The sequence below is a fragment of the Arachis ipaensis genome, chromosome B2 (genome assembly GCF_059453495.1).
Source record: "Arachis ipaensis isolate K30076 ecotype BB chromosome B2, ASM5945349v1, whole genome shotgun sequence".
Lineage (NCBI taxonomy): Eukaryota > Viridiplantae > Streptophyta > Magnoliopsida > Fabales > Fabaceae > Arachis > Arachis ipaensis.
The window spans coordinates 3,713,673-3,735,190 of NC_142437.1; the positions used below are offsets into that span (position 1 = coordinate 3,713,673).

At 32.9% G+C, this 21,518-nt stretch overlaps 1 protein-coding gene across 5 annotated transcripts; it reads right to left on the reverse strand.

Moving 5' to 3' along the window:
- Nucleotides 1-875: 875 nt before the first annotated feature.
- Nucleotides 876-10,165, reverse strand: LOC107622953 (putative disease resistance RPP13-like protein 1). 5 transcript variants are annotated; one of them, XM_088505480.1, is made up of 7 exons: nt 6,122-10,101; nt 5,550-5,761; nt 5,017-5,207; nt 4,787-4,878; nt 3,900-4,018; nt 1,627-2,106; nt 876-977 (listed from the first exon to the last, which is right to left on the reverse strand). In XM_088505480.1, exon 1 carries the CDS (start codon nt 9,960-9,962, stop codon nt 6,126-6,128), a length of 3,837 nt encoding a protein of 1,278 aa, XP_088361606.1. In that variant the 5' UTR covers nt 9,963-10,101; the 3' UTR covers nt 876-977; nt 1,627-2,106; nt 3,900-4,018; nt 4,787-4,878; nt 5,017-5,207; nt 5,550-5,761; nt 6,122-6,125. The 5 variants fall into 5 exon arrangements, with proteins under 5 accessions (XP_088361606.1, XP_088361605.1, XP_088361604.1 ...); XM_088505479.1 differs by having other exon boundaries at nt 1,627-2,109; XM_088505478.1 differs by lacking the exons at nt 876-977; nt 1,627-2,106 and having other exon boundaries at nt 3,669-4,018; nt 6,122-10,165.
- Nucleotides 10,166-21,518: the final 11,353 nt, after the last annotated feature.

Below are 21,518 nucleotides of genomic sequence, written 5' to 3' on the forward strand. Positions count from 1 at the left end.
AAAATGAGTGAAATTCTTATGTAATTTTCATGAAGAAATCCCTTATCTTTATATATTATATGTTATGATTTCACCAATTTTATAACGGAAGTGTTTAGAACAAGCAAAATCAAACAGTGAAAAAAAGAAATGAAAGAATAATGCATCACAGCGAATCTAATGTTTAATTTCAGAGGAATATAGAAGTTCCTTATATATATTCACTCTAAGGACTAAAAGATTTAATAGATGATATTATTAGTGTTTTAAAAAAAAAAAAAGAAAAAAACTTAGATGATATGTTAGAAAAATATAATGTTCGAGATACAAGAATGCTAAAATTCAAGGTGATATATTTCTACCTAAAACTTGTTATCTTTACTATTTCCTACAATACTTGAAACAGTGAAAACATTTGAATAACAAAAACCAGAAACATTAAAACAGGGACAAGATACCAAATATTTAACGTGAAAAATTCTCTCAATATCAGAAGTAAAAACTACGGGTCATTTTAGACAAAAAAAAAAAAAAAGAAGTACCACTATAATCAAGTAAGGATACAAGAGAATTCCAAATAAGTGCACAAATCATGCTTACAGTAAGTTAAAACAACCAAGCACCAAAGCATATGAATGTGAACCAAAAAGATGAAAAATTTACAAAACTAGAGCTCCTTTGCGAGCACAATTTAAGAAAACAACTGCACTCTTTTTTTTCAAGAATATCTATCAGTTTACAAATTTAATAAATTAACAATTCAATATATTTGAAATTTATATCAAGATATAATGAAAATTAGATGTAGTAAATTTTTAAAATAAATATTTAAAAATAGGAGTGCAGAAAAACTTATCTATTTAGGAAACTTGATAAATGCAGCCATGGAATCTGAAGTTTCAAATCTGAAACAACTTTAGCAGCTTCTGTTGTCTTAGTTCTGAGCTCTTCTCCTTCATCCAACACCATTTCTTCTCTAAGGCATTTGGCTGTCATCTCTACAAAATGATCACAAACAATAAATAACTCATAACAATATTGAATCACATAAGTTTAAAATGAGCGTTTGGAGTACAAAAATATGTGTATTGTTTAGAACAAAAACATGAATTTATATATGCATGATATAACAGCTTAGCAACTTCTGGCAAAATATTAGATGACTATTGTGAGTTCTACTATGCCATTTTCCATTACTTCTTATTTTAGCAAGAAGGATCCTCTGATTTATATTTCATATGCTACCTCCACTTTGCTTTAATTTATATCATTCTATATTTAAATGTGTGTGAAGAACAAAAAAAACACTAGAATACAAATGAGAGTACTTTTTTATTAAGAAAATAAAGTAATTTAAAATTTTTTGCTTGTAAACGTATATTAGTAACTGCAGCATTAATAGTTCAATTAATTAGTGGAAAGGAAAGGGACATAATTTTGCGATGAAGTGCATATAAATCAAGGTAATCATAAACTTGCATTCCACCTTAAGAAGGATGGTATCTTGGATATGTTTGAAATTGAATTACAAGTAAGATATCTTTCCTCTAACTAACTAACTAACTGACATGCATGCATACACGCTAAACTCAAGAGAATGAGATCTATATTTTGTGACACATTCTTGGCAGAAGCAGGCTGTCCTACCCTTGCACCCACAGCAAAGAATTCAGTGATGACTTCAAGGGGCGTGCCATTTGTTTCTGGAACCTTCAAGAACACAAATATCCAGGAGATGAAACAAGCAAAAGCATGCATGCCAAAGACACCAGCGAGTCCGATTGAGCTGAGCATCACCAGGCAGTGTGTATGTGGCAATTATGTTTCCAATCCAGAACACTAAAGTGCATATAGCAATGCAGAGGCCGCACACCCTCGTTGGAAAAATCTCAGAGCAGAGTATGTTTGGAATTGGTGCATAAGCCATCTTGAAGCAGCAGAAGTAAACCACAACGGATATAGTTGAGATTAGTGCATGCACGATGGAGCTGAACTCTACTGTTTTTTCAATGACCAAAAGCATAAGTGAGTCTATCAACACAGGAATCATGTTGAAGCCTAGTTGCCTGCACATCAAGGATGAATGTTGACTGCAATGTTGGTTGTCCAATGTTGCTCGCAAGACTTCTTCTATTAACCAAAAAATTTATCTTAGATTATGAATAGGCCTGTTATTTTATTAAATTGTGCTTACATAAGTATTTGGATTGGAATTTTCATGCCTGCTAAGAGATAAATTTTCCTATGCACCGATAACGGTACCCATTTGGTTTGCTACACAATCAGATCGATGAAAACAACATTACCACAAAGGAAGTTGAGGCTGAGATAATGTCAAATGATACAAGAATATTTTACAAAAAGTCATTACATGCTCATCAACTTGCCATTGTCATAGAGGCTGCCCGGTACACATTTTAATGGTTGCTGACATTAACTAGTAAGAGAATGATAATATGCCTAAAATTCAAAGGAATCCCAATTAGGCTTGAAATTAAAAGAACATCTTATCACATCAGCTAAAGCATAGTAGAAGAAAATAGGCAGCACACAAGTTCAAATTAGAAAGAGTTAGTATATGCATCTACTATTTATTTAATCTGATAACTAACTGTAAAAAAAGTGCCTGTTTTAATCAACAGAAAATAATTCAACAGCAATACTTTATAGCTTTTTAGTTTTGAAAGCAAATTCTTATTTTTGTGGATTCCTTCTACATGAATATTTGAACACACCAAGTAAACAAGAATATGATCACAAAATTGTTTGAACAGTAAGCTATCCATTGTTAGACTAGATGTGAGGTTTAAGAACTCTCAAATTTTCAAAGCAAAGGTAGTAAGCTTGATAATCCAGCAGAATTCACAAGCACGGTAGCCACCTTCATACAAAGACATGCTCTCTTCAAACTTGTGTCATACTTGATCTTTATTCAAACAGGACACATTAAAGGGGTTATGAACTGAGATGTTAGACCCATCAAATCCTGAAGGTGATATTTGCCATATATATTCTTTTAGAAGCAGAAAAACTTGGACCCTAAAGCTTTTGACATCAGAGTCACAGAACATGACAAGCTTAACAGTTGATAATAAATTTTGAATCATCACTGACATGTTATCTTTACTATTTCCTACTTTCCATATCATTTTTTCAAGTCCTGTGTTAAAAATCTGATAAAATTCAATTCGTAATATATTTTAGCAAAATTAGTTATAGACTCAAAAGAGAGTTAGAGAGTTTGAATTCATTTCATTTTTCCTTCAGAAATTCCTTGTTCTCTTTGATTCTTTCTAGATTTCTCTCAACTAAAGTTCCATGTGTTTGTTCCTAGTCTCAGGATTAATCTTTTGTACAAGATTCTTCTTAAAAAATAATTCCTAGCAAATAGCAAACCTCTGAGGCAATAATTATTATATTTATTCATATGAAATCTCATGAATACGTAGATAGTGTCTCAAAAAATTGTGTAAGTAGTTTTTCTGTTGCAAAAGGACACAAATGCCAAATATTACAATTTAGAAAGCAAAAATTTTCAATTTTAGAAACAGAAAAAACATTGATTTGGCAAATACCTCGTCAATTGAAATAGCTGTTTGAGAGAATAATTGGCGTATCAATACCCAAAACAGAGGCACCGATAGAATAACAGAAATCAGAAAAATAAAAATAGGGACAAAACACCAAAATTTTAACGTGGAAAACTCTCTCAATGTGAGAGATAAAAACCACTGGTCATTCAGAGAAAAAAAGAAGTACCACTATAATCAAGTAAAGATACAAGAGAATCCTAAATAAGTGCACGAATCACGCTTACAGTAAGTCAAAACAACCAAACACTAATGCATATAAATGTAAAACAAAAAAGATGAAAATTTCACAAAACCCGAGCTACTTTGCGCATGCAAGTCATATCTCACCCTCCAAATCTTATCTTAATCGTCCAACCATTCAGAATGAAAAGTACATCCAGAACTTGCTATCAAAATTTTAGCCCAATCCAAGATCGAACCACTCCCCAACTGCAGATTTATAGTGACTGCATAATCAATCCAAAAAGAAAAAAAAAATCATTCCAGTAACAATATGGTAATGAAAATTGAGGTCCATTTCGTCAAAATTAATCCATACCAAAGTGCATATTATTCGAGTATCATAACAAATCATAAAATTTAAAATTGTCAATTTAGTAAAAGTATGATCCTATTCATGAAATGTTTGAACAAAAAGCAGTCAATTTAGTAAAAGTATGATCCTATTCATGAAATGTTTGAACAAAAAGCAGTCAATTATTAGACTAGATGTAGAATTTAAGAATTCACATAATTTTTAAAAGCAGAGCTAGTAAGCTCGACATTCTCAGCAGAATCGACTAGCCATCAAACACTCAAAGCCCAGACCTAATAATTTTTTTCAACAAGGAGAAAGTTTATCAACGTTGTCTTTGATAACAGATTTTATTAATGAATAATGACATTACAGATGTCTTTATAAATTCATGTAATAAACTTGAATGCATTAGAAATGATACATCTTTTTGTTTAAATTTACAAGCTCCACCACTCATTTGCGGTTTTGGCATTGTAACAGCTTTGGCAGCAGTTGAAGAACCAAAATTAAGTTGATATTTATAGTACATTTAGTTTAGTATATACATTAAAAATGGGAAAGGTAGAAACACCATCTTTCCCTGAACTACATATAACTAATTCCTTCTCAAACCAAGCTATCATCATCATCTTTTTTTCTTACTCCAACAAAAATAGGAAAAGTAAATTGTACGGAGGAAAGAAGTAACTATACCAACCTGAAGCTAAAATTACAGAGCACCTCTTTTGATGAACTTTGGATTGAATGAAGATAATTTAGATATGGTTACCAAACCTCAATATGCGCTTCCTGAAACACAAATTAAAAAATATTTCAAGACTTAAAAGTGTTTGTCACAAAAACCACACACAATTATGTGAAAACCTCATGAACACAATGTTGAATTATTGGCTTGATTTTAGAGTCAACAGTGAAAGGAAATGATACCAATTGGTTTGGTATGTGTACAGAACTGCACACACCATTGAGTGAAGTTGATAGGAACGAAATTGTTGCTGATGGCATCACTACAACTTCTTCGAACTACTTCAGGTACATGATTATCATCTTCAAATATGGAAAGCATATTCTTTGCATCTTGACTGCATTAGCTACATATCTTCGTCACCTTGGGAAATCTGTTTGATAACGTGTCCAAATCCAAAAAGGAAGAAACAGTTATTATTACAGAACCTTTTCTTAGTATTAGAAATAGCTTATTATAGGCATCTACTACTATTTATTTTATGTAAAATTCAATATATGAGCAAAAAACTTATACACCTTATGCATCCTGATTCCTTTCACTATCCTACATGAATCTTGCAACAACAGCTAACTCTATGATCATAAAGAATTGACAAAGACTGAAACACAATTTTGTAACTATTTTCTTTCCACAAATAAAGTTATGATTTATTTTTTCTCTGTGCAAAAAGCAAAAAAGAAAGAAAATTATAGAGAGGAATAGAAAAATCTACCAACAACAACGAAAGCTTTTCAATAATGAGTGCCACCAACTTTCTCCATCATATCTTTGCTTTTCAATAACTTGAAGCCAAAATCAGAAAACACAGAGTTTCTGTTTCCCAATACATGAATCCAGCTTAATTAGCACCTCAAATGAACTTAGAATTAGATGAAGATGTATAGCCAATGTATAGGATTACATCTTGATATGTGCATAAGCTACCTGCAGAAGATTGTAAAAATATTAAATTTGATACATCCATTTGTTTAAAAATAAACACCCAACTGTTGGATACACAAAAAATTCGATTTTTTTGAATAAAATATGAGAGTTAACAAGTATTACAGATAACAATGACGGTTTCCCAGAGTAAGAAAGGATATTTCTTTAACTAGAACTGCAAACTGAGAGCTTTCCCGATAAGTGAAAGAAAAGAATGCAAATTTTGCAGTTGGCATATGAGTACAAGTGGTTAATGTTGTTTAAAGAAAGAGAACAAAAATTGACTTGAAGGAAAAGGAAATTTATGCATGAGTGAATTTCATTGAGGTAGCATGAGAAACATGAAGGTTAGAGAATTACCTGCTCAGAAAATTTGGTCGTCATCGACTTGAATGGTGGGGATGTGGGAAATTTTGGACCAAATTTGTTGATGCTTGTTCTTGCAGTGTTTGCCCAGCAAATGACAGTGGTCAATTTGAAGTAGTAAGAGAGAGGGAGGCAGCTTTTCTCCTGCAATATTCTCCAGCTTATGACACCATGAAATCTGTAATTCTTGGAGGGAGGTGAGGCGGAGAAGCTCGTTGCACTCCAATGTCTCCAGATTCTTAAAGTTGAAGAGATGCAGAGTGGTAAGGGAGGGAAGGCGAGGCAGCGAACCCACCTCTGGGTATGACTTTATTATGCTCTTACACCCATAACCATTAATGAAAAGAAGAGTGAGGTTGTCCAAGTTGCCCAACCATGATAGACCCCTCACTAGTTCCTCGCATCCTCCTACCCTAAGCTTTTTCAGGTTAGTCGGCAAACCACCCTCTGGCGACTTGCAAATGTTTGGGCAACCTCGTATGTTCAGAGACTCTAAATTTGGGAGAAGAGTATTCATGTCACGTGGCAATGCCTCCAACTTCCAGCAGCCGCTAACATCGAGATGAGTCAAGTTGGGTGCAGCCAGTCCTTCTCTTGCAAACGACACTAATTTGTAGCATCCCTCGATGGTGAGACGTTGAAGAGCAGCGTGTGGTGGCTCTGACTTTGAAACTGATTCCAGATTTGAACACCCTTTTATCTCCAGATTCTTGAGATTTGGAAAGGCATCCAACGACAATGAGGTCAGTGAATCACAGCTCGATTCTATCTGTAGATCTACCAAATCATACTTGTCTTGTTGCTGGAGTAATTCAATTTGGCTGCAATCGCAGATTGTGAGCTTTTGCAAAGATTTGGGTAAACAATTGCCCCGCAAGGATACAACAGACGAACACCCTGAGATTCTTATTTCTTGGAGGGAGGTTAGATAGTGGATGATCCTTGCCTTATTAAATGCACACTCCACCACACATTCAAATCCACTAATTGATAACATATCCCCATCAAGTCTCATCTCTTTATCCCTTCTTTCTAAATCTTGTATTTCCAGTTTGCACACTTTGGAAACATTCAATGAGGAAAAAACGATTCTCATTAATATCTGATTAAGCATATCTCCCTTTAACATTGCACAATTTCTTATTTGAAGCCTCTTAAGCTGAGGAAAGGCTTCTGAGTCAGGTAAGTGCCACTCCTCCCAACACAGCATCTTATGAAACTCCAAACTCTCCAGTGAGGGAAACGGTGCAATAGGCAAAGAATGTTGATAGCCTTCATTCTTGTAAAACTCCTTGCCAATGCTCTTCAGCTCATTAAAACTTTCGATGCACAGGGACTTGAGAGAAGGCAGCTGTCCAAGTGAAGGCAGCATGCAGCAATTCTTGCAATCAAACAGAGATACACTTGTCATGTTTTGGTACAAGGAATGCCCCATCCAATCTGGAAATATTTTACCTTTGTATCCACCAACACTCAACTTTTTCAAGCCAGTGTGTGGTTGCAAGCCCCCAAGTATATCTTCATCAGTGTGTGCGTTTGAAACCATATCATCACCTGAAGATAGAGACCATTCTAACAATACTTCATCAATGTGCTTCTTATCTATTATCCTTGCTCTCCTTGCCTCATTGCCATCAACCACATTTTCCAATTTCTGAATCTTAAGCGATCCATGAAGATTTAAAAGCCCTCCTAACTCTTCCATTCCATTGTCATCTTGCTTTCCCACCACAAAGTTGCTTAAAATGTGCAACTGTTTCAATTTGCCCATTCCTTTTGGCATTTCTTCCAGACGAGTACCCCTTATATCAAGATGCAGCAAATTCACCAGATTATAGATGCCATTGGGCAGCATAGTCAGCTTTGAACAGCCTTTTAACTTCAAAGTTTGTAGATTGCACAAGTTGCATAATGACTCGGGCAATATCTTAACAGCAGTCCGAGTGAGATCCAAATAGCGTAGGTTGATCAAGTCACCCAGGCTACTAGGCAACATAGTCAGCTTTGAACATCCTTGTAACTTTAAAGTTTGTAGATTGCACATGTTGCATAATGACTCGGGCAATATCTTAACAGCACTCCAAGAGAGATCCAAATAGCGCAATTGGATCAATTTTTTAGCTATTGAATCAGGAAATATTTTGAGTCTACCACAGGACAAAACTCTCAAGTATTTATTCTTTGACAATATGTCACCTGGTAATGTTGTGCGTGGTTTCTGGAAACGAGCTTCATATTTCATATACAATAATGTCCTCAAAGATTCTATGTTACTAGAAGAGCATGTTTTCTTACGGATTGAAGGATCGAATAACAAATGACGAGTTAGAATACTCCTCTCTTTCTTTTCACCAAGTTCTGAGAATCTACAATAAAGATCTCCAGCAAGAAAAGTTGCCAAGTCATGCATGAGATCATGCATCACGAAATACTTCTCATCATCGTTATCGACCTGCTTGAAAAATAGTCTTGAAGCCAAATCATCAAAACACTTGCAACCAACTTCTTCTAAAGTTTGTCCCCTCGGTGGTTGTAAAAGGTCTTCAGCAATCCAAAGCAAGATTAGTTTATCTTTATCAAGTTTATGATCTTTGGGATACAATGAACAATAAACAAAGCAACGTTTTAAATGAGTAGGAAGATGATGATAACTTAATAACAATGCAGGAACAATCTTACAATTTTCCACGGGAAAGTCCCAAATGTCACTCAATAGTATTTTATTCCATTCTTCAACACGATGCTCTGAGCGCAACAAGCGACCAAGTGTTTCTGCGGCTAACGGCAAGCCATCACACCTCTTGACAATCTTTCTACCTATTCCTTCCAGTTCTGAGCTTCCATTTGATTCTGGAAAGGATGCATTGTCGGCAAAAATAGACCAACAATGATCATCTGACAGTCCCTTGAGAGAGTAAGAGTTATAGTGTTGGACTATTCGACCAACATTTACCTTACGGGTAGTTAGAAGAATAGTGCTTCCCTTTCTCCCATGTTGAAAAGGGGTGATAAAACTATTCCATTTGTCAGCATCTTCACTCCAAACATCATCCAAAACAATGAAGAACTTCTTTTCTGACAGTTTTTTCTTCAAATCTTGTTGAAGTAAATCAAAACTATCAAGACTACAAATACCTGAAGAGATCCCCTTTATAACATTCTTTGTAGTCTCAACAACATCAAAATTTTCAGAAACACAAATCCATGCTTTCAGGTCAACCCCGTCCATCAAATCCTTATTGTTGTAGAGCCATTGTGCTAAAGTAGTTTTACCAACCCCGCCCATACCAAGAATAGAGATAACGGACAAGTTATGATGATTGTTGTCATTGAGCATCTTCATTAGTGCCTGTTGGTCACCATCCCTGCCGAACAAATTCCCCTTGACAAGAGAAGTGGATGGAGGTCGCCATGAGGAGCTACCCGTTGGAATGTCTTTGAGACCAAGGGTATCTTTGCGTTTCTCAAGATCTTCTATTCTTTCAACCACCTCTTCTATCTTAGTCACCATCTTCCTACAAGACAAATCAAGGAAGCGAGGACGATGAATGCGTGTCTTGTTGCGAATTTGAGCTTTGATAAAGAGACGGTCCAGCAAGTCATCAGCAGTGTAGAGAGCATCCTTTAGACTATCAAGCCACTCCCTAACGAGTTCGTTTCCAAACTGCTTCTGCTCAGCGTCAGCAGCCAGAGCTTTGGCAGCCAAGATAGCAGTCTTGAGCCTGTCAACCAACTTCCGGTCCAGCTTCTTGCCCACCACCAAGTTGACAAACTCACGTGAAATGAGCCTCTCAAGAACAACGTTGATGAAGCCAGAAAGAAGTGCTTCAGCCATAGTATGATGATCAGAAAAACAGGAAATGAATGAGTGAGTGATTGGATTTTGTGAATGTAAGGAAGAGAGAGGAATATTGCAATAATGGTGCAAGGTAAAGGTATTCAGCAATAATTGTAAGCAGTGGAGTGCATAGCTGACTTTGCAGTTGTCTTCATTTTTATCTTCTTCTTTGAAGGATGAAACAAAGTATTCAAAAAATCTAAAGTGTGACCAATGGAAACTAGTCTTTGTGGAAATTAATAGTGTTTAGACAATGGCTTCACGCGGTACCTGTCTTTAAGCACTTTTCTTAATGTCCTATGCTTAGTTTGTTTGTAATATAACATTTTTTTATTCTTTTATGTTATTCTTGTATTTAGACTAATTAACATATAATAGTATTTGATTTGTCCTACAAAACTTGTACCAATATTAGATAATTAACTACATAAATATTTTAGTGATGAAATTATTATTTTATAGTTTTGTCTATCATCACATTATTTTTTATTTTTTTATGTAATTTTTAATCTTATATTTTAATCTATTTTTACTCTTTATTTATGTAGGTTATTTTATGCCTTAAATAATAATGCTATTTCTTTTTAATAGATATAAATTAGCTAGTTAATAAAACTAGTTTATTCTCCCTTTTCATTCTCACTTCCATTTATTTTTACTATATAAATTAACATTTATTTCATACATTTAATTTCTTTATCTCTTTTGATATAATCTTATGCTTCTCACTGTTTCTCTTCTATCCTTGGTAATGTATATTTTGTACAATTATTTAAAAAATTTGGTTGATGACTATAGTTCTTTATTTTAGTTTGCTAAATAATTTGTACATTATATGTTGAGTGATGAATTTCTAAACACTATAATGTATGATGTTCTTATAATATTTTTATGTTTTTTTCTTATTTTTAATCTAATTGTATTTATCAATTATATATTATCTTTGTCACTTATATATTATTTTTTTTTCAAAAATTTACATTTTTAATATTATCTAGAGCAAACTACCAAAATGGTACCTGAAAGTTCGCATCGCTGATAAAACGGACTCCAAAAGATGCTAATGATAAATAAGTCCCTTAAAGATTTAAAAAGACGACAAAAAAATTAGATATTTAATGTATATTCTAAAAAATAATTTTAGATATAAAATTTTAACGCAAAATTTTCAATCATGATTAGAAAAATAATATATTCTCATTCTTAAAATTTGGTAATTTTTTGTCAAGTGAAGTTTAAAAAAAAATCTCGATATCAAATTTTATTCCGAATTTTTTTATGCACCTTCTAAATAATTATTCAAATTATTGCAACAAAATTTAGATCTATTGGATAAGTGGTTTGCTAAATAAAAAAGTTTTTGTTATTTACAAAAAATATAATATTTATTAGTTATTTTTGTTGTATTTTCAAATATAATTTACAAGATTGCTCTGGGTTTATTAATCCTTTGGTGTTAAAAATCCGAGATATCATGTCTTGGAAATGGTGTGCTGATCTTCGGTTGATCTTGAGAGATGCAAATACAGTAGCAGACATCATGGCAAAGACTGCAATGAGGACTATTTCTCCCCAAGTGGAGCTTCCATTGCCTTGGAAGGAGTTTGAGAATAGTATTCAGCGGGACTGCCTTTCTTAAGCAGTTTCTTGTTTTTTTTTTCTTTCTTAGTTTTTGTTTATTTTCTTTTAAGTCACAAAAAAAAAAAAAAAATCATTCAGAGGTTGTTTTATCGATAACATCATAACATCTTTCAAGAATCTTCTTGTTAGCAGCGTAATTTTTTCGATACCAAATTAGTAGTTAACCCTATTATTTATTTATAATAATAATGTTAAAAATACATAATGTCATGATTCATAGATTATGTCATTTTTAATTATTGAAACATTATATTCATATTTGTATTACATCTAATAATTTTATTCTTGCAGCATAGTATTTAATTTGGGTTTAAATCTAGTTGTTTTAGTTACGAGCCCTTCTCCTTCTTCCAACATCATTGCTGCTGCATTGTTAGTTTCATTAATCAGTGGAAAAGGCAGAAACATCATTTTGTGATGAAGTTCATATAAATCAAGGTAATCATAAAACTTGCTTACACATTAAGATGGATGGTACATAAGTACATTGGATATGTTTGAAATTGAATTGCTAAAACTCATGAGAGCTGAGCATCACAGGCGGCGTGTATGTAACAATGATAGATGTAGAGCGTGTATCTAACATGAGAGCCCATATAGCAACCCGAACCAACTCGTATACCTGGTCATAATTATATATATAACTTTTATGTGTTTTCTAACTCATAACGCTAATCCTATCTCACTAATGTTTAGATTTTAATGTGTTTTGGTTTTAGTTTCTTTCAAAGATTATTCACTAGACTTTTGTATTTAACTTCTAATATTTCTATTGCACTTTTATATTTTCATTAGACAAAATTATTTAGTATTAATATGTTTGGATTTTGATCAGTTTAATTTTTAATATATTTCATATTTAATATGTTTGCATTATTTCTGTTGATGTTACATGTTTATTGTATTTCTTGAATTTTTAAGATAAAAATTTGCCAATTTGGTTTTTTTTTTAATGAACTTCAAAGTCATCAGGTACCCGCTACCCGAACCGAACCAATCTGCTCTTAATCGGTTGGGTTTGATTCGGGTACAAGCACAAAAAAATACAAATCTGAACCAAACCAGACCAATTACTTTTTGATCGGTTCAATTCTAATTTTATCTTAAACTCAAACCAAACCGACCCGTGCTCACCCCTACTTGTAATTAAGAGGTTCTAAACATCTACTCTAAGATGCCCTGGTTTTGACACTAAAATGCTATTTTATACTAAAATTATCTTTTACAAAAATATGTATTTATATATGCATGATATAAGAGCCTGGTAGCCTGGAGGATCCTCTGAGTAATGTTTCATGTTCTGCCTCCACTTTGCTTTAATTGATATTATTCTAGATTTGAATGTGTGTGAATCACAAAAAAATATTAGAATACAAATGAGAGTACTTTTTTATTAAGAAAAAAAAAGTAATTTAAAATTATTTGCTTGTAAACGTATATTAGTAAGTGCTACATTATTAGTTTCATGAATTAGTGAAATCTCGTGAATATATAGATAGTGTCTCAAAAAATTGTGTAAGTACATTTTCTGTTGCAAAAGGGCACTTTCCAAATATTAAAAAATTAGAAAGCAAAACTTTTCAATTTGAGAAACAGAAAAAACATTGATTTGGCAAATACCTCGTAAATTGAAATAGCTGTTTGAAAAAATAATTGGCGTATCAATACCCAAAACAGAGGCAGTGATAGAATAACAGAAATCAGAAAAAAAAAAATAGAAACAAAACACTAAAATTTTAATGTGAAAAACTCTTTCAATGTGAGAGACAAAAATTACGGGTTACAAAAAAAAGTACCACTATAATCAAGTAAGGATATAAGAGAATCCTAAATAAATGCACCAATCATGTTTACAGTAAGTCAAAACAACCAAATACTAATGCATATAAATGTGAAACATTTTTTTTTTATTTGATCGATGGATTAGACAACTCCTAATCCTAAGTTACACGCTCACACACACATGATATCCTCTTTTCTTGATCAAATTTGCACTACATAAAACTTGAACCAAAGACCTCTTGGTAAAAAAGAGGAACATATACCATTTGAACTAAGCCTCATTGACGTAAAACAAAAAAAAAATAAAAAATTCACAAAACCAGAACTACTTTGCGCATGGAAACCATATCTCACCCTCCAAATCTAATCTTAATCGTCCAACCATTCATAATGAAAAGTACATCCCAGAATTTGCTATCAAAATTTTAGGCCAATCCAAGATTGAACCACTTCCCAAAAAGAAAAAATCATCATTACAGTAACAATATGGTAATGAAAATTGAGGTCCATTTCGTCAAAATATCCTTACAAAAGTGCATATTATTCGAGTATCATAACAAATCGTAAAATTTAAAATTGTCAATCTATCTATCTATTTTTAATATATAAAAATAGATGGATAAGTATAGCCACATTATTTTTAAAGCATTTTTTTCTTCTTATTAATGTTATGTCATCAATATCGCTTACTTGACAAAATTTTAGAATCAATCATTCAATTTTTGCCAAATTAACTATTGTTTTCAAATCAGCAAAAAAATAAAATATACAAAAAAATATACAAATAAATGAATAATAGAAATATATGCAAATTAAGCTACAAAATTACCAACGACAATAATTAAAAATTAATAATATCTAATCAAATTTGTAACCTATAAGAATCCATATCCGTATATTTATTATATCTTACCGTTACAAACAATATAATAAATTTATAACACAATAATTAATTTATTAATTTCTATAAATAACTCATTAAATGTAATAAAATCCATTACAAATGTCATAATAATCTATTAATCATAATAAATTTTACGTTACAAATATTCAAATTTCATACTATTTGAACTACTTATATAAGTCTCTTATCACTATTTTTGTTCAAATAACATCAAATTTAGCACAAAAAATTTATTTTCGCACTATACAACATCTCAAACTTACTCAATGGAGTAACATTTTTTGGACAATATCACCAAACAAACAATTCGTCTATGAAAAATATTAACACCCACAAAAGAAAAAGAGTTTCTTTGCTTAGAAATGATTATATTAGATGAAAATATACAAAACAAACATATTTATTGTACTTTTAAATTGAATTTACGAAAAAATACTTTAATCGCTTTTAATATTTTTTTATATTATTTTATAATATTTTATATATAATTATATTTTAATATCGTTAAAATTATACTTCTTTTAATATGCTATTCATTGTTTCTTTTCTAATAACTTAAAAAAAAAATATAATCAATTTTTTTAACTAATTATTAACTATGATTTACTAACACTGCAGGAACATCTCTTCATGTAATTGTGAAGAGAAATATGATGAACAAATTCAAATATTTGTTACAAAAAGTCTATAATAGAAGATGCAAATGATTTGTATAGACCAATTAAAGGTACAATGAAAGCAAACTTTTTACAGAGTGGGTCAAAGAAAAATATTAACAGTTAATTTCACTTTATACTATTTCAATTACTCTTATTAAAAATAACTTTTTCAAAAAAAAATTCTGCGCATTTTTATTCTTTTTATTGTAGATGGCATTTGATAACTGTATGCACATTAAGAGATTAAGGAGAAAGAAAACCATACAAATTCAAAACACATCTTCGGAAGAAGAACATACATACAAAGATGGAACAAACAACAAAATAGAAAGTGCATACAATTCAACAATTCATAAAGAACATGCCTTCACAAGAACCTACGACAGAAAAAAGAAAGCAACAACTCTAACAATAACCAATAAAAGAAAAAGGAGGACGAGTGCCACATAAGAAGATTAAGTCTATCAACTAAAATAAATACAAAAATAAAATCACCAAATAAAAATGTCACTTTGTACAACTTCAATGTCACGGCCGAAAATGAGCCATGACCGGCACTCAGGAAAATAATCCCCCAGCAAGCCTAACATACGCAAATATAAGTTGAATAAGAAATTTACAAATATTTTACAAGTTCTAAAATAAATAATTATACATTTTTAACAAAAATTAAAATAATTAAGAATAGTTAGATCCTGCCAGTGACATATGGAGCATATACACCTAGGAACTCGATAAAGAATAGATACTCGTTGCAGATTATTACTCTTGAATAGAAAGTCTCACATAGTCAAGTATTTGTTCCTGAAAAATATTTTAGAAAAACGGGTGAGTTTTGCAACTCAGTGACTAGACAATACATCTATAATCGGCATGAGACCATATAAATATTATTATCAAAGAAATTTTAATTAGAAAATAATAATTGATAATAATAAGTGAATCAATAAGGGAGTTCTCATACAGAAATTAAATCAAAATTCCACACCTGGGCGGCTCCACCTCTATGGGTAGCCCTTTCCTCTTGTGTGTCCTAACAAAATAACAGATCTAACGTGTGGCCTACACGTTAGGCTAGCAACACCCTTGCTAGCTGAGGTCTGAGTTAGATGCATCTAAGTTAACGTCATAACCGCCGTTAACTACGGTTTTCTAATACGAGCCTCCCAAACCAATTCAAAACATATAATTTTAAATACAACAAATTTTTTATCTTTCAAATATATAAGGTATCGAATCAAATCAAATCATACTATACTTTCTCATCAGAATCCTTTCCAATCATATTTTTTCAATCATAACACACTTCAAATATATTTCAAAATCTTTAAACTAAGTGAATACCAACAAATACTTCAATGCTTCAAAAACAGATATTCAAGTAAATTCAAACATTTTAGAATAATGCAAAACTTTATCAAAAATATATATGGTCTCGAAAACAGATATTCAAGTAAGATCAAACAATTTAAAATAATGCAAAACTTCATAAAAAAAATATATATGGTCTCATGTATAGTTCCGAAATAAACTTCATAAAAATGAATTATTCAATTTTAATAAATCAATTATTTTAATCAATTTAAAACCGTTCTAGACAAATATAGTGAGTATAATTTAAAGATCATAATAAGTATATGTCAAAATAATTATAGATGCACAATCAAACAATTATAAATGTAAAGCCTATTCACAATGTGGTTCCAAGGGACCGAAGATATCAAACCCGGAGTGCCAAATTCAAGGTGAAGAGGATTGAAGTAGAATAAAACGAATGAGAGCAAAAATTTGGACCGGAATAGCGACAAAAGATGGAGCTAGCGATAGTTCTGGGAATCTAAAACAGGCAAAACTAAAATCGAATTAAAACAAGGATAAGATAAATTAAATGGTGGCATAATAGGACATGAAAGCTAGAGCAGAATCAAGGAAAAAGGCTGGACCGGGATAATGGCAGGAGCAGTTCAGCTCTAGCAGCACCAACAACTCCGGCGGCAAGGATGATGGCTTAGCTCAGATACATCCGAACGGTAACAGGAACAGCGCAACAGCGAATGCTCCCTCCTCCTTGGCGTTTCTCTCTCTTCGGGAACTCCTCTCTCTTCGAAGCTCCAAATCTACAACTACGAAAATGGCGGCGAGGCTGGCTTCGATGGCGGCGGCTAGGCGTTTCTTGGTGGTAGAGGCGCGGCGGCCATGGCAGCAGCAGTTCCATCTTTCCTCCAATCATGTAACTCCAATGACAACAGCGGCTTTAGAAAGACAAACCAAAAACAGGGGCAGAGCTCAGCAGCAGTGACAGATTCTTTCCCCACCATCGCGTTTCTTCCCACGGCGGACCCAACAATAGTGGCGGCGGATCAATCGCGATGGAGGCACGGCGGCGTCCCCTTCCTCTTGGCCTTGGCTTGCATCACGTCTCCCTCTTCTCTCCTCTCTGGCAGCGTTGACGATGAAGGAACGAGCTCGGCGTGCAGCACCAGGCGCGATGGCGGCAACAGCGGGACGTAGCACGACAGTGATGATTGGGCACGGTCCTGTCTCTCCCTACTTCCTCTTCTTCCCTCGCGGCTCCCCACTCTTTGGATCTCTCGTCTCTCTTCCGTGGGTGTGGCTGGTGGCTGGGTAAAGGGTTTCCCAATTTGAGAACTAGGGTTTCTGGTTTGGGGGGGGAAAAAAGAGAAGTAAGGGTATTTTAGGGATTTTACATTTTACCCTCCTTACAAAAATTTTTGCCCTCGAAAATTGATATAACCTGCAAAACTTTACTTGATTTTAGCACTTTACCAAACATGAGAAAGAACTATAATGAGGTGCAAAATTTACAAGATATGTTTGTGTTAAAAAGGCGTGGTTAACATTCACATACACTCTTGTTCCTTTGATAAGACAAACACCTATAGCACTCTTCAACTTGTACCAAAATCTCCTTAACTTTCTCCTCAGAACACTCGCACTTCCCAATCTTCTTATTCTGTTGCACATATGCAATATATCCATGGTAGCAATCGGTCTCACATCAAGACTTGAAATTTCAACTTCTCAAACTTCAGCATAACTTATCTTCACACTTCTTGTAATGTTGCACACTTACAAATTTCACCTTCCGCGTCCATAATTCGTGTTTTGTAGAACTAACGTATCGCTGGTTATATCTAGGAATCGCACGTGACATCGAAACAAGTTCGAGTTTACTCAGTGGAATACAAAACTTAGGATAGAAGATCAAACATCACGGACGGTGTTCGCAAGAATTCAGAAGGATGCGTAGGATCACAACTTAGCAATGATGTACAGAAACAATGAAGTGTTCTAGAAAGAAAGTCAATTTGCATTTTAAGAAAGAAATCCAAATCAAGGAACTTTGATAGAAACAATAAAAGAAGGATGGATTATTAAGTCGAAACGAGTTTAAACCAAATAAAAGAAGTACAAAGCTCATAGGAAATGGTCACTAAAGTCAATGTCAATGTTCACAAGGATTTAAGAGAATGATTAGGAATACAATCAAATAAGACATTCATCAACAATGGATAAAACTAAGAGAATTATTTCACATGCTCAAAGGAAAAATATGAAACGAACATTTCAAAGGAAATTATAAAAGGATAAATGCTATCACGTCAAACAAATTTAAGGCTAAACAAAAGATGCAAGGTTTATGAATTGGAGATTAATAGATGTCGGGCAAAGGTTTTTCCTCAAGAACCTCGGAGGATACCTAGGTGCACAATCACACAAGGATATGCATGAGCAAATGGGATGTGGTTGAAAGAGAATCGAGTTGTATTCAAAGAAAAAAAAAATCCAGGGTGAAGATCTCTTATAAATTAATGAAATAGGTGGTGCATTGCAAACAAGCAAGCTCAAACAACATAAGAAAGTTACTCAGACCATGTAGGAAAATGCAGGCAAGATCTAGGGCTATCTTATCAAAAATTCAAAGAATGATTAGGGACACAATCAGGCAAAAGAAGAATAAAATCAAAACTTTTTCAAAGAAGACCCGAAACTCCAGGAGACTACCACAAGATATAATGTATCACAACAAAGCATGTTCAGATTTACATCAAGTTGTTACATAGTTCACGTGGAGAAAAGCAAAGTCAACACTTATATTGTCGAGAATCTAAGGGATAGCCAGTAGCACGATCAGATCGAGATATGTTTAAGATGTATTGCATTTCAAGAAGAATTAAAACAAGGAACTCCCGATATGAAAGATAGAAGAATGAATGATATGTCAAATCACGCGGCACGATCAAAGCGCATACTTCAACACAAACTAACTCGAAAAGAATACCTAGCGTTCTCAAACTTAACGATTACCATTACTTAAAAAAAAAGAAAGGAGTTTAAAAGAACTATTTCTCACATGTTATAATTTCTAGTCCTGTATGCACCATGCTCAATAACCACACCACAAGATGTGATAACGCTAGATATTTTAACTCATGTCATGTTCAAGTGCTAAGCCAAACACATTACTATTAGATTATATTCCATGAAAAATATCCAGAAAACACATCTCAAGAAAAAAATATATGATCTTATTTCAAAACTTTCCGGTTTTTTCATATTGGAACTACCATGTTTACAAACATAGCCAATTCAAATAATGAGATTCATTATATGCACGTCAGTTTAAAACATGTTCCATGCAGAATTGCAGTAACATCCACATGGCCTACAAAATCAATGAGCAAAATAGATAAAATTTTTAAAACTAATATAATTATAAATAATTCTGTTAATTCGATTAATGAGTACTTGGCAATTTGAAGACTGAACCATTCAATTTATTTACGGAATGTCTTCCTGAAAATAATCTTATGCAATGATAAGTTTAAAATAGCAGGGAAGAACTAAAATCAAGTAAACCATTCTACTCTAAATCAACTTGGACAAGATTAGGCAATCCACAAAGTTGTGATGGTCTACATGTAGTTGTACATATAACTGCTTCCAAACTCACCTTGTCAAAATTTCAACAACAGCAATTCATTTTTCATAAATTAAAGAGATATAATTAGATGAGAGGGAAGAAATTTAAGATACAAATAGAAGGAAGCTCTGACTAAACTAAGGTACAATTGTCTGATTCTTTTTCAAGTGTTTTGAATTTGCTGCCAAAACTCATTTTTTTCAGCATATGACACATGAAAGAATGAGTAAACCAAATTCCTTTTTACATATAACAAGATTATTAGATAGCTTCCATCATGCACATGACAGAACATCTGATATTCAACTTAAAAACACTATGTTATTGTAGACCACTGACATGTTGAAGAAAGTTGCTAATAAACGAAAGAATATATTTTTTTTTTTTGCACAAGCAAAGTACTAAATTAACTGAAAGCTCTTAGATTGGAAAAGACCTTCGATCCCGCTAACCGATCATCTAAATAATTCACTACACCTAAGTAGAAAAAATCATCAATCCAACAAACAACAATACTACATTCATATGTTCATCGCATAGTCCTTCTTCTTGAGCAACTAAATAACCGTTTTCAAAATTTTTGATTTGAAAGAAAGGATTACAAGCAAATCAAAATTAGGTCATAACTCCAAAGATTATCAACATAAGAAGAAAACTCCAATATCGCTTATCAAATCTAGAACAAAGCAGCTCAATTAGTAACTCAACAAATCTATGCATTCCACAAATTCAAATAGAATTCTATAAAGGAATCAGATGGTAATTCGCAGCAAACATAGATTAAATCTTTTAAGTAATTCATGAACTATTGACATCAGGAATCATAGAACAACACGAAGATGAAGAAGATTAAAGCATACATTCACAAAATCGAAGAAAATTAGAACTAGATACAAGAGAAATTGCGAACCGGAACCAAAGCTGAAATCATTGCCAAAACACGTTCAAAAAAATCTACCAAAGGAGTATGTCAAGATTGGGTGCAAAAGGATAGGAGTAGTAAGAAGCGGCAGAGGACGCATGATCACAATAATCAGAAGACAACAATGACATAGAGGACAAAGAGGACATTCCTATAAGCCTTTGATAGTGCCACAATTTGTACAAATAGGCGCGCTTCTATTTATACAATTATGATCCTACTATAGGACACTTGCTCCATATTACACAGATTAAACCTAAGCTCTGATACCACTTTGTCACGGCCGAAAATGAGCCATGACCGGCACTCAGGAAAATAATCCCCAAACAAGCCTAACATACGCAAATATAAGTTGAATAAGAAATTTACAAATATTTTACAAGTTCTAAAATAAATAATTATACATTTTTAACAAAAATTAAAATAATTAAAAACAGTTAGATCCTGCCTGTGACATATGGAGCATATACACCTAGGAATTCGATAAAGAATAGATACTCATTGCAGATTATTACTCTTGAATAGAAAGTCTCACATAGTCAAGTATTTGTTCCTGAAAAATATTTAAAAAAAATGGGGTGAGTTTTGCAACTCAGTGACTAGACAATACATCTATAATCGACATGAGACCATATAAATATTATTATCAAAGAAATTTTAATTAGAAAATAATAATTGATAATAATAAGTGAATCAATAA

Bases quoted from the DNA above. Each gene is read 5' to 3' on its own strand.
- LOC107622953 (XM_088505480.1), bottom strand. From the start codon at position 9,962: ATGGCTGAAGCACTTCTTTCTGGCTTCATCAACGTTGTTCTTGAGAGG.